Here is a 13,191-nt window from a genome sequence, read left to right on the forward strand (position 1 = left end):
CACCTTTAATCTCACCCGAATAGAGAACAATAACACTTTTACCTCCCTACAACTAAACATTAAGCTCTGCTCGGTGCATCCTTAGAGAACATTTGTGTTTAGTACTGTTATATCATATATACTTTAGTCTTTGAGTTTTCAGTCACTAAACCTTCAGATCTTTTTCAGACTATATTTATCTATCACTTAGTAATTATAAAGTTGAATTTTGAATTAAGCATAAGATTGACATTTATATTAAATTTCATTTTACTGGTTTAAGTCTAACATTGTAGCCTGACAAGATCTTTTTGGTACATGAATGTGATGATCCAGAATGTTAGCTCTCCCTTTAAGCCTTATGTCATCACGTCTTTTTTTTTTTTTTTTTTTTTTTTTTTGGTGTAGTCTACATTTTTGATAAGCATGTCATTCAAGCCATTATTCAGGTCACTAATTGTAGAGGGTTGGTGAAAAGGTGTATTTGAATCTAAGACAGCAGAGTACTTAAGGCTAATTAATTACCTACTCAAGGTGTGATAATGGTTCTATAAACATATGGTGATGTGATGGCTCTCCTCTGCGCTTGCTGCATGTGTTGTGATGAGGTAATCAAAGGCAAGAATTGGAGGGCTGAGGGAAAGGGTCAGAGCTTTTTGACCGCAGCACGTTGAAGAGAGAGGATTTCAGGCTTCTGGAGTCTGGAGTCAGGATTTATCTTTGGCAAGCCGTGTGGCAGCTTGCCTGCCTCCTTCACTTTTCCTCCTAAAGACCAAGGACTTTGACTAATTTTGACTTTGATTGATCCTGAGACCCTCCAGAGAGCTAGCTGGGGTATTATAACTAATAAAAAGATCAAGTTCAAGGACATCTCCTCTGGAGAGTCTTCTGGAGAACTCCTTCCAAATTGATATCAAGCCATTAAGGACTCTTTGGGTCTAGCTAGTCAACTACTTCCAAATTCACTATTGTCTAAAGGATAGCATAAGAGATTTAATTGCATGTTTGACTATAATCTAACTAGACAAATTGTGTTTGCTGCCTTTTCCTCCCAGGCACGTTGTCAAAAAACAAAGTGATATTCTGGCTGGACCTGTAGTTATTGGATCCATTCTGGCTCTTTGTAATCATCACTTCTTTTTCTACATGTTCATTCACTTTACTAATATAATTTAGAATTTGCTAGGAATGTCAATTGAGTTCACTGGCCAATCCATAATTTGAAGATTCTATTTCTATCTTTCAGATTGGAACATATTAATCTTTTACTGTAGCTTCTGTGCTTCATCATCTTTTAAAGATTAAGACAATTGCTCAACAATCAAATATACTAATTCTTTTTATTCCTAGGATATAAGCACCTTGAGAACTGAGACTAATTTTTTTTTTGTTGTTCTGTACTTTCAGTGCCTAGCTAAAATAACTTTAAATTTCTTTATATTTATTTATATCAACTTATTAATGTATTATTGGTCCTAATAGAATATAAATTTCTAAGGGTTGAGGACTATTTCATGTTTGTCTTTGAAATCCTTGTGTTTAGTATATTGTTTGGCACATAATAGGCATGTGATTAGTGTTTATTAAATAAATGAGTGAATGTAATTTGTTTGGATTTGTTGGCTTGAATTTATAGGATGTCTGTTAATCCCTGTTAATCCTCATTTCAGTTCCCTTTGAAATATTTATTCTTTCCATTTTAGTCCAGAAATCATTGTTCTCAGCAAAGTAAAGAAAAGCAAAATGAAAGGCTAGCAGCTTTGCCTTTAACTCTGCCCCATATCAGAAAAGTAGTTGAATGACTTCCTTGGTCCTTTATTTTCTATAATACATCTGAAGTAATCCTCTTTTTGTTGTTTTCTCTTTTCTTTGAGAGGGCTAGCTCATTCTGAGTTTTAACTAGTTTTTTTTAATAGTGCTTTTATAGGACAGTGATAGATTTTCATATTGATTTTCTTTTATCTGCCCTTGCTCCTATCTTATCTTCTTGTCCTTTTAAACATCTAAGTTGTTTGACATGTTCCATGTGTATCTGTGGAATTTCTTTAGATCAAGTGCCCCTTTTCACAGCATCAAAGAAAGAGTTGGAAGGGACTTTATTTCACTTTACTCACAAATGATAGCACTGATGCTCAGAAACATCAAAAGATTTGCCCCAAGTCTAAGACTCTTTATCCTCATTAGAGATCATTTTTCTTAGATTTTCCTTAAATATTTTATGTCCACGTAATAATTTTTTTCTTAATTCTTAATTTTAACAGTAAAGAAGTGAAATGCTTTATATTTACCTTAAAACAAGAAAGCCTAATTTAACATGTAATTCATTTATGTGTCAATACTTTTTGTGTTTTTTTGGGTTAATAGTCTCTAGTCCATAAAAAGATTCCCTGCTTCTGGTCTCTAGGATGCTTTTTAGAGGAAACAAGCTCTTTGTTTTTGTGATACTTTTTGATCAGTTTTAACAAGTAGCTGTTTTAGATGCTAGGAAAGCTAGAAACTTTAGAGAAGACAATTTTCTTGCTTTCACAGAGCAATAGCCATAATGCAAGAATTTCATATGTGTTTAAGGGAATTATAAGTAAAGTGCTCTGAAATCCAGGGGGTAAAAAATTCTTTAAGATAAAGATTATGTGGCAGGGAAAAGCATGAAAATCCTGAAACAATAAAGTGACACCAGGTAGGGAAGGATATATATTTAAATATTTGTAATTTGGGGAGAGCTAAAGCTGAACTATTCTTTCTTAATGTACAACTTTAAATTGATTTTGTATCATTACAGTAAGTATTGGGGCAGCTATGTGGTACAATGCAAAGAGCACCAGCTCTGGAGTCAGGAGGACCTAAATTCAAATCTGTTCTCACACACATTACATTTACTAGATAGCTCTGTGACTGTGACTCTGGGCAAGTCACTTAATCTCCTTGCTTTGACAAAAAAAAAAAAAACAAAACAACAACAACAAAAACAAAACAAGAAAATATAAAGAGTGAAATGAATTTTTTTTAAATGATTGTTTTATTTGATTTGAATCAAAGGTTGCTCAAGAAACAGATGTTAAAGCTCAGATTCGTCTACAGTTTCGTGACGTTAATGGGGAACTTGTAGCAGTACAGAGGTCAATGGTATGCACTCAGAAAAGTAAAAAGACAGAATTTAAAACCCTGGAAGGAGTCATTACTAGAACAAAGTAAGTTCTTGTTTCATGTTCCATTTCCTTTTCCTTTTGTGTTCATAAGAATAATATTTTTTCCTTTGCATAGGTTTGTGAATTTTGAGAAGTTTATTCTTTCATGACATTCAGATATCATTTAATATATCACAATAGTAAACTGAATGGTTCCTTTAAAGCTTCTGTGGTTTAATACATAGAATAACAAATGCTTGAATTGAAAAAACAAAATCACAGGGGAATTGATTGGCAAGTGGTTGAGGTTAGAAATAAGGTAAATAGGAAATTCAGTTAAAATCAACAGATATTTGAAGTACCTGTTAGGCAGCCCAGGGAAGTGTCAGCCATGCTGAACTTGAATTCAGCAGGTTCTGGGAGTGAATTCTGCTTCAAACACATGTCACTTAACATTTGAGTGACTATGGGAAAGTTCTTAATTTTTTTTTACCATGGTTTCTTCATCTGTAAAATGTGGTTAGTCATAATATCTTACACAATTGTTATGAGGGTCAGTTAAGATCATGTTTGTAAAGTGCTTTGCAAACCTTACATTGCTATATTAGCTAGCATTATTTTTTCTTTATTGTGAGTAAGGCACTGAGTTAGGTATTAGGGATACAAAGACAGACATAAAATATTCTTGAACTTAATTCTACCGAGCAGGAGGAGGGAGGCAAGGAGTGGAGATACAATTTATACATAAATAAGTCAGTCAGCCAGCAAACATTTATTAAGCACCTATTATGTGCTATGCACTGTGCTAAGTGTTAGGATTCACAAACAGGCAAAAGATAGCCCCTGCTCTCAAGGAGTTTACAATTTAATGGAAGAACCAATAAGCAAACATATGTACAAACAAGTTATTTAAAGGATAAATGGGAAATAATTAAAAGAGAGAAAGCACAAGAATTAAAACAGGTTAGAGAAGGTCTTTCTGTCATAGGTGAGATTTCAAGTGAGATTTCAAAGTCAGGAAAATCAGTAATCACAGTGGAGGGAGGGAGAGTGAAAGCATGAAATGACAGTCAGAGAAACTGCCTAGGCTTGAGAGGTGAAGTTTTTGGTTATAAATGAGCAAGAAATCTGGTGTCATTGATTTCAAGAGTGCATAGAGGGGAATTGAAGGTAAGAAGATGAGAAAGGATGGATAGGGCTAGGTTATAGTGCTTTGAATATCAAACATAAAGTTTTGTTTGCTCCTGGAGGCTTTAGAAAGCCACTGGAGTTTGTTGAGTACAGGAGTAATATGATCAGATCTGCATTTTAGGAAAATCACTTTAATGACTGAATAGAGTTTGAATTGGAGCAGAGAGAGAATTTTGGCAAGCAGATCCCCCAACAAATTATTACAGTAATCCAGGCGTGAGATGATGAGGGCTGTAATTTATAACTTATTAAATAAATTTAAGATAATTCTTTTCTATCATCATCTGTAGGCATGGTGAAAAGGTGAGCCTCAGCTCTAAGTGTGCAGAAATTGACCGAGAAATGATCAGTTCCCTTGGTGTTTCCAAAGCTGTGCTCAATAATGTAATTTTTTGCCACCAAGAAGATTCCAATTGGCCTTTAAGTGAAGGGAAGGCCCTGAAACAGAAATTTGATGAAATCTTCTCAGCAACAAGGTTTGTAACATTTTATAGCCCTTTATAATAAAATACTTAGTTCATTAGTTGATAATAAACAAATATTCATCTGTTTAATAATTTTGATAGTTCTTTTAAAATGTTTCAGATGATCCAGAGTTAAGTTATGCATCTCTTAATTATTATAACAGAAAGATGTTAAAATAATGTTCTTTTTGTTCCTTTTTTTTCAGGTACATTAAAGCTTTGGAGACACTTCGTTTAGTGCGTCAAAATCAAACTGGGCGGGTAAAGGAATGTCAGACTGAACTAAAGTACCTGAAACAGAATAAGGAAAAAGCTTGTGAGATTCGTGATCAGATTGTCAGTAAGGAAGCTCAGTTAGCATCTTCTAAGGAATTTGTCAAGTCCTATGATAATGAGCTTGGACCACTGAAGGTAATCTACACAAGGGTAATGCCTAAATAGATGGACATGGTAGGCATCCAAATCCAATTGAACCAGCCTCTTCCATGAAGCCTTCTTTTACTGCTTTAGCTGACAGTAATCTCTTCTGTTTTCCTTCTGTGCTTTGACTTTGAAAGTGCCAAATCAGCATGATCTCTCATGTTTAGATATTTCTCTGGTCTTCAGATTGTTCCTTGCAGCATAGCAATATGCCGCTGTATTCATATAATATAGTACATTGCATCATTTCCTAATTATTGGGTACCTTGCCTGTCTACTAGGATACAATGTTAAAAATCCATCAAGAGCATTTATTAAGTGCTTGATGCCAGTTGTACAAAGACAGTCTTTGTGCTGAGATTGCATTTTGTGAACAAGATAACTTGTACATAAAGATGATATAAAGAATATCTACAAAATACATATAAGATAAAGGCTGGGGATAGGGGACTCAAGGTGGCTGAGATATCAGTAATGATGTCATATAGAAGACATGGCTTGCTCAGAGATTTGAAAGAAAGAAGAGTCAGATTCTAAGAACCAGAGAGAGGCTAGAGTAGGTTCTAGGCCAGGGCACAGGCATGGAGATGGGAGGGAGAATAGGAAGACCAATTTGACTTTACAGTGGAGGGGAGAGCAGAAGGCCAATTTGACTTTACAGTGGAGTGTGGGGAGGATATGGGTTTCTGTATAAGATTGGAATGGTACATTCGTACCAAATTGTGAAGGACATTAAAAGCTAAATAGCAGTTTATATTTTATCCTAGAGATAATATGGAGCCATTCTACTTTAGTGAATAAGTAAGTAATATAGTCAAACCTACATTTTATGAAAATCATTTTGGCAGCTATATAGATGAGATAGGTAGAGAGGAATTTGAGGTAAGGAAACTGATTTGGAGCTCTTCTAGTTGTTTAGTTAAAAGGTGATGAGAACTTCAACTAGGTTAGTGGCTGCATGAAATGTCAGAAGGGATATGGTTGGGAGAAATGCTATGCAATTAGAATTGACAAGACTTGGACAGTGATTATATATGGATGGTTTTTTATGACACTACTCTTTCCTGGCTCTTCTCCCTGTCTGGATTCCTCTGCCTTTTGCTATTTGATCAACTGCATTGTGCCTCCTGACTATGGGTATTCACCAAGATTCTGTACTAAATCTTCTCTTTATCTCTTAGTCTCTCACTTTCTCTTGATCAATTCCTATGGATTTAACTGTCACTTAAGCAGACAACTCACAGTTCTACATGTTCAACCCTCTCTCTCTCTTAATCTTCAGCTCTACATCATCACTTCCTTATTGTACATTTCAAACTGAATATTTCAAAGACATTTCAGACTTAGCATGTCCAAAGCAATCTCTTCTCTTAAATCTTCCCCTTCCAAATTTCTTTATTTCTTTCAAAGGTACCATATCCTTCTAATCTCCCAAGTTCATAATCTTAGCATTGTCTTTTGTCTCATATATCCAGTAGTTGCTAAATCTTTGTATTTCTGTCTTCATATTATCTCTCACATCTGTCTCCCTCTCTCCATTTTATATATTTTGCATCTTAGTTCAAGCTCTCATTATCTCTTTTATAGTATTATGATAACATGTTGATCTTGTGCCTTGAGTCTTTTAGTATTCCAGACCATCTTACAAATTTGCTGCCAAAATTTTCTTAAAATGTGAATCAGACCATATGACTCCCCTACTTAAACAACTTCAGTGGTTTTCTATTGCCTTTAGGATAAAATATTAGCTTTATTTGACTTTTAAAGCCCTTTATAAACTTATAACCTCATAGGACAAGTACTCTGATCCTTCCAAATTGGCCTTTTCTTTTTCCTCACACAAGTTTCTCTATCTCTAATGTCTCTATGTGTTTATACTGGTTCATTCCATCCCTGCAATCTACTCTTCCTACTTTCCTTTCATAGAGTTTATCTTTTTCCTTTAAGATGTAATTCCAACATCACTTTCTGCATGAAATCTTTATTACTTCCTTCTACTCCGTCTCTCCCAAACCACCTTGAATTTAACTTTATATAGTATTTATTAACTTATTATTTATGTTTTATATATGTTTTCATGTATTTGTTCTCCCATTAGGATGTGAGTAGGATTTATTTCATTCTTTGTTCTTGTATCCCCAGTGCCTAGTACATAGGTGTTTAATAAATATCTAGTGATTGCTTATGAACTTGGGTGAACTATGGTAGTGAGTTTTAACATAAGAAGAAAAATTAAAGAGAGAGGGTGCAAAATTATCCCATCTTATACATATTGAGTTTGAGGTTTGATTTGTCCAGCAGGGAGTTGGAGATGCATATCTGGAGCTCAGAAGAGAGGCTAGAGATGGATAATATCTAATTTGAGGAATCATCTGTATAGATAACTAAATCCATGGGAGGCAATAAGGTATATGTAAGACTACAGAGAAAAAATAGAAGAGGATCAGGGACAGCTTTGGGATTATATTCATAGTGTGGAAGAGGAATCAGGAAAAGTCATTGCCTCAGTAAGAAAACCAAGAAAAAGCAATGACATGAAAACCCATCGAGGAGAGAGAATATGTAAAAGTAAGGGTGGTCAGCCATCACTTATGCTACTTAGAAGTCCAGAAGGATGAAAATTAAGAAAATATATCAGATTTGGCAATAAAGAGATCACTGGTGACTTTGGAATGATGTTATACAGATGTAGTTTCTGTGCTTCCTCATCCTATCCCTGTAATTTTGCAAACCAAAATATTCCTTTCTTTAGTTACTATATCTCCGTATATATTGTAAGCTTTTTTGGGGATAGAAATTACATTTGTATTTGTGTCCTAAGCACTTATCATAGTGCTTGGCTATGGTATTTAATAAATACATTTTATTCATTCCTGAATGGAGTGCTTTGAGATAACTTAAATTTTTAATATTCTTCCTTTGAAGAGTTCAGAGTACTTTGATAATCATTCTTATCCATAATTGAGTTCATTTTATTTACTTACTTGACAAATATAGATAAAGAATTTATTCCTTACAAATGAAACCACTATTCTGAATTAAATCAGCAAGTTAGACAAGTATAATATTTGCTTGATCTAATGATGTGTAAGAATATAATAATAGCTAGCAATAATAGTATGCCTACTATGTGCCAGGCACTGGATTAAGTACTTTACAAATTTCTCATTTGATTCTCACAACTCTGTAAGATAGATATTATTATTATCCCCATTGTACAGATGAGGAAATTGAGTCAAACCAGACATTACATGACTTGCCCAAGGTCACGCAGCTAGTATCTGAAAAGCTGGATTTCAGTTCAGATTTTCCTGCTTCCAGGCTTAATGCTTTCTTTACTGTATACCACCTGTCTGCCCCGATCCTTTCACCTGTTCTGCCTTGATTTCTGTCAAAATCATTTTGAAATTGTCTACATATAGACCTCTTACATGACTTATGTGTTAAGTTAATGCCCACATATATTTCATTGTGTTTGTAAAAGATATTTCTCTCTTGGTTTTTCTTGAGTCTTTGTGCTGGGCTAGAGATGCCTGTTGCTATTTTTTGTGGGGTATGTGAAAAGACTGATTTCCTTCAAAATTCTTGCTTCACTACAGTAAAAATTTCCTACCATAGAAATATTTTTTGCTATTCTTAAATGCAGTATATTAGTTAAATTAAGTTCTATGAGCATTTAAAATGTTTTAAATGAATAAATTAAGCTATGGTGAATTTCATATATGAAAAGTCTTATTTCATTTTCAGATTCATCTAAAAGAAATTGAACAGAATCTTTCTAAAATAGTGAGGCTTGACAATGACATTAAAGCTCTGGAAAGTAGAAAGAAACAAATGGAAAAGGACAACAGTGAATTAGAGCAGAAAATGGAAAAGGTTTGTGTTGAAATTTTTATTCTGCCTTAGAATATAAGTTTTGTAAACAAGGTTATTCTGTTAAACTATGCCATTGTCTTATTCTTTTTGAAACATAATTATTTTGATGGTGGGTTTTTTTTTTTGTGTGTGTGTGTGTGTGTATAGGTAATAAGATTTGAAGCTTTAGGTTTTCTCCCTCTTTATATAATGGGCAATGTGCACAAGTAACTGCTAGTTAAGTAATACTATGTCCCCTTACATTTTTTATTTTAAAACTATTTATTCTGATTTTGCCTAGGTATTTCAGGGGACTGATGAACAGCTAAATGATATGTACCACAACCACCAGAGAACAGTACGAGAAAAGGAAAGGAGATTGATTGATTGTCAGCGAGAGCTGGACAGAACAAATAAAGAATCTAAGCTGCTGAATCATGAAAAATCAGAACTGCTTGTGGAACAGGGTAGAATGGACTATTTGAGTTTTATTCATTGCAAGAGTCAGTGTATTTAGTGTGAATAGGTGTTATTACTACAGAGATACTGTGGGGGAAGAGATAGAATACTGGACTGGATCCAGTTTTGAGTTCAGATCATCATTCTCATATTTCCTAGTCATGTGACCTAAGATGGGTCATTTAACTTTTCTAAACTCTAAGTCATTTAAACTTTCTAAACTCTCTGAACTAGCTGTTCTTTACCTTTTTTTGTGTCTTAAGGACCCTTTTGGCAGTCTCATGTAGCTTATAGATTCTTCAGAATATGCTTTTAGGTACATAAAATAAAATACTTAGGATTACAAAGTGAATTATATTGAAATTTGGTTATAGAAAATAAATTAATCCGTCTTCAGGGGCCTTATGCTAAGCATCTCTTTTTTTAAGATTTATAGACATTTTAGTGTATATAGGGTTGTAGTCTGTGTTGGTGGAGGGGGTTCCTTTTCCATCCTGATAAACTTATGAAATCACATATTCTTGATTAATCACAATTAATGCACAGTTGATTAACACACATCAAGGGAATTAAAAAATATTTTAGGGGAATATAAAACACTATTTGACAATTTGAGATGAGGAGACTAATTTAAAAACAATAGCAATACAATTATACATTAAAATCACTTCTTAATTATGTTAACACAGAAAAATAATGTTAATGTAATAACTGTGCTCTGAAGCACTTGCCAGGTTGCTTAGTGGAAAATAAGAAACATTTAGGAAATCTTAAGTACTATGCTTTTCCTTAAGATTATCCTTCTAAAGCATATAGGTCAAAATATGATACTTTGCAAAGATCTGTGATTTAGATGGTAAGAATTCCCTTTACTGAACCAAACCCTAACATGTCATTGACTTTAGAACATAATTTATGGAGATTTGCTTGAAATATATAGATCTTAAATAATTTGCCCATGGTCATTCTAGCTATTAAGTGTCAGAAATGGAATTTGATTTAATCCAGGTCTTCTTGATTCCTCCTGGTCAGCACTCTCTCCACTATAGTATCCTACCTCTGAATGATGGTAGTAAAATATTTTTTATCTTCTAAACGTCTTGAAACACATTAAAAAAAAAACTTTCAATAGTATTTTATTTTCTAAATACATGTAAAGATAGTTATCAATATTTGTTTTTTAAGACTTTGTATTTCAAATTTTTCTCCCTCTCTCTCTTGCCTCCCCCCTTCCTAAGACAGCAAGTAATCTGATATAGATTAATTATGGAACATATACTCTTGAAAAGCATTGTCTGTGCATTTTCCCATAGTGTCGTGTATTTTTTGAATCAAGTGTTAAAAATTAGTCTTACTTAGCCAGTCTAATCAAGACAGTGATTCAAGATGGTTCCAAAGGATTTATGATGACTTATGATTAAAAATGTATCTACTTCTAGAGAAAGAACTGATGGAGTCTGAAGGCAGATAGAAGCATGCTTTTTTTTTTTTTTTTTTTTTTTTTTTTAAAGTTTCTATATGTTTGGGCCTTTGGAGGATTTCTTTTGGTTCATGTTTTCTTTTGCAACATGGCTAATATGGAAATATATTTTGCATGACAGCACATGTATAATCTATATCAAATTGCATATCTTCTCCAGAAAGGGGTAAGAGAAGGAAGGAGGGAAAGAATTTGGAACTCAACTTTTTAAACAAAATGAATGTTAAAAAGTTTTTTTTACATGTAATTGGAAAGAAGAGGATATTTTTAAAAAATCAAGGTTTTAAATCTTAATTTTGTATGAATAGAATTGTTAATGTTCTTGTACTTTTTTTTGTAAAGGTCGTCTCCAACTACAGGCTGATCGCCATCAACAGAACATCCGAGCTAGAGATTCATTAATACAGTCTTTGGCAACACATTTAGAACTAGATGGGTTTGAGCGAGCACCATTTAATGAAAGGCAAATTAAAAATTTTCAGAAGCTTGTGAAGGACATAGAAGAAAGAGAAACAGAAGCTAATAGGCGAATGATGGTAAACATTTTGTAATATGTCAGTCTGTGGTATTTTTGCATCTGTTTGCATTATTTGACTAGTTTAAGTATTAATCTTTAATTAGCATTTTATGTGAGATCTTAAGATAATATGTATCTTGGCTATGAAATATTTTAAATGATTTACTGGGATGGATATACATTAAAATAACTTTTTTTTGTAAAGAAAAAAAAGAGATTGAAACCTTAATATTTTAATAGTCATAAATGAATTTCCCTTATATATCTAAGTACAAAATGACCAAATTGTTAATTTTTTTTTATTTATATTTAGAATGACTTTGCAGGAAAAGAAAGTATGAAACAAAAACAGATAGATGAAATAAGGGATAAGAAAACTGGCCTGGAAAGAATAGTTGAACTGAAATTAGAAATTCAAAGTAAGAAACAGACTGAACTGAAAAATGTAAAATATGAACTACAAGAATTAGAGGGATCTTCGGACAGAATTCTTGAACTGGACCAGGAACTTGGAAAAACCGTAAGATATTTGTCTTAAGAAATTGTAATTAAGAAATAGACTTATTGACTTACTCAGTATTCTCCATGCTCAAATTTTGTCACATTTATTGATACTCAAAAGAAAGCATTAATTTGTATACCTTTGTGGAAAACTTTTCTAGAGACTCTTTACTCCCTCCTCCTGACTCTGCCACATAGAAACATTTAGAGTAGCTGCAGTTCCTCTGAAAGAAGTTATTTCAGCCTTTAGTAATAGGCTTTTAGACATTCTCAATGTTTTTCAATTTTTAAAACATCCAAATTCGGGCATATAGATTTAGATTGTTAGGAGATCATAGCTCCTTTTCCTCACATTTCTTTTAATTTGTTTTTATTTTTTAAATGATTTTCATTTAGACTATTTATATCTATTTTTTTTCTTTCAGGAAATAAGTGTTCAGTATATGGTAGAAAGGAAGAGACAATTCTAATTGACCTTATATCCCAGTGGAGATAACAGGTCCATACATAAATCTACACTTAATCAATTTTAAGTGAATAAGTGTAGATAAATATAAAATAATTAAATACAAGATAGTTTCAGTAGAAGAGTTTATTAGTAGCTAGTGGGAAAGAGATCAGAAAACTTTATTTTAGCAAGTGATGCGCTTTAGTTGCATTTTGAAAGGAAGAGAAGGACTCTGTGTAGTAGAGTTTAGGAGAGAGTGAATTCCAGACAGAGTGGATGGCCAGTATAAAGACGTGGAGACTGGAGATAAAGTATTGGCTGTGAACTGGAAGAAAGCCAGTTTGCCTGCATTACTGAACACAGACACAGGAATAATATCCAATGAGGACAGTAGGATAGGTTACAGCTAATTTGTGAAGGATTTTAAAATCTAAATAGGAACTGATAGTTGATCCTGGAGGCAATAGGGAAGGAGCATTTGGAATTGATTTAGTAGGGGTGTCTTATAGTTAGGTCTGTGCTTAAAAAGGATTACTTTGGTCACATTTTATAGGAAAAACTCAAGTGATTAAAGACTTGAAGTAAGGAGACACCTCTCTAGGTGAGAGAAAATAAGAGCCTGAACTAGGGTGGTGGCTGTGTGAGTAGAGAAAAGAAAAGAAAGAAAAGATGTGGAGATGAGACGATTAATTGGATAGGTGGTGAGTACAAATAATGAATTGAAGATAATACTGAAGTTATAAACCTGAAAG

General features: G+C 33.4%; 1 protein-coding gene across 2 annotated transcripts in view; it reads left to right on the forward strand.

Moving 5' to 3' along the window:
* Nucleotides 1–13,191, forward strand: part of RAD50 (RAD50 double strand break repair protein) — an 82,962-nt gene that overhangs the window by 9,258 nt on the left and 60,513 nt on the right. For both annotated transcript variants that reach the window (XM_012549910.3, XM_003756482.3), the window contains exons 4-10: nt 3,016–3,167; nt 4,586–4,771; nt 4,966–5,170; nt 8,927–9,055; nt 9,336–9,501; nt 11,316–11,509; nt 11,804–12,010. In XM_012549910.3, the coding sequence (XP_012405364.1) occupies nt 3,016–3,167; nt 4,586–4,771; nt 4,966–5,170; nt 8,927–9,055; nt 9,336–9,501; nt 11,316–11,509; nt 11,804–12,010 (1,239 nt within the window). The remainder of the gene's footprint in view (nt 1–3,015; nt 3,168–4,585; nt 4,772–4,965; nt 5,171–8,926; nt 9,056–9,335; nt 9,502–11,315; nt 11,510–11,803; nt 12,011–13,191) is intronic.

Source organism: Sarcophilus harrisii, chromosome 2, assembly GCF_902635505.1.
Source record: "Sarcophilus harrisii chromosome 2, mSarHar1.11, whole genome shotgun sequence".
Lineage (NCBI taxonomy): Eukaryota > Metazoa > Chordata > Mammalia > Dasyuromorphia > Dasyuridae > Sarcophilus > Sarcophilus harrisii.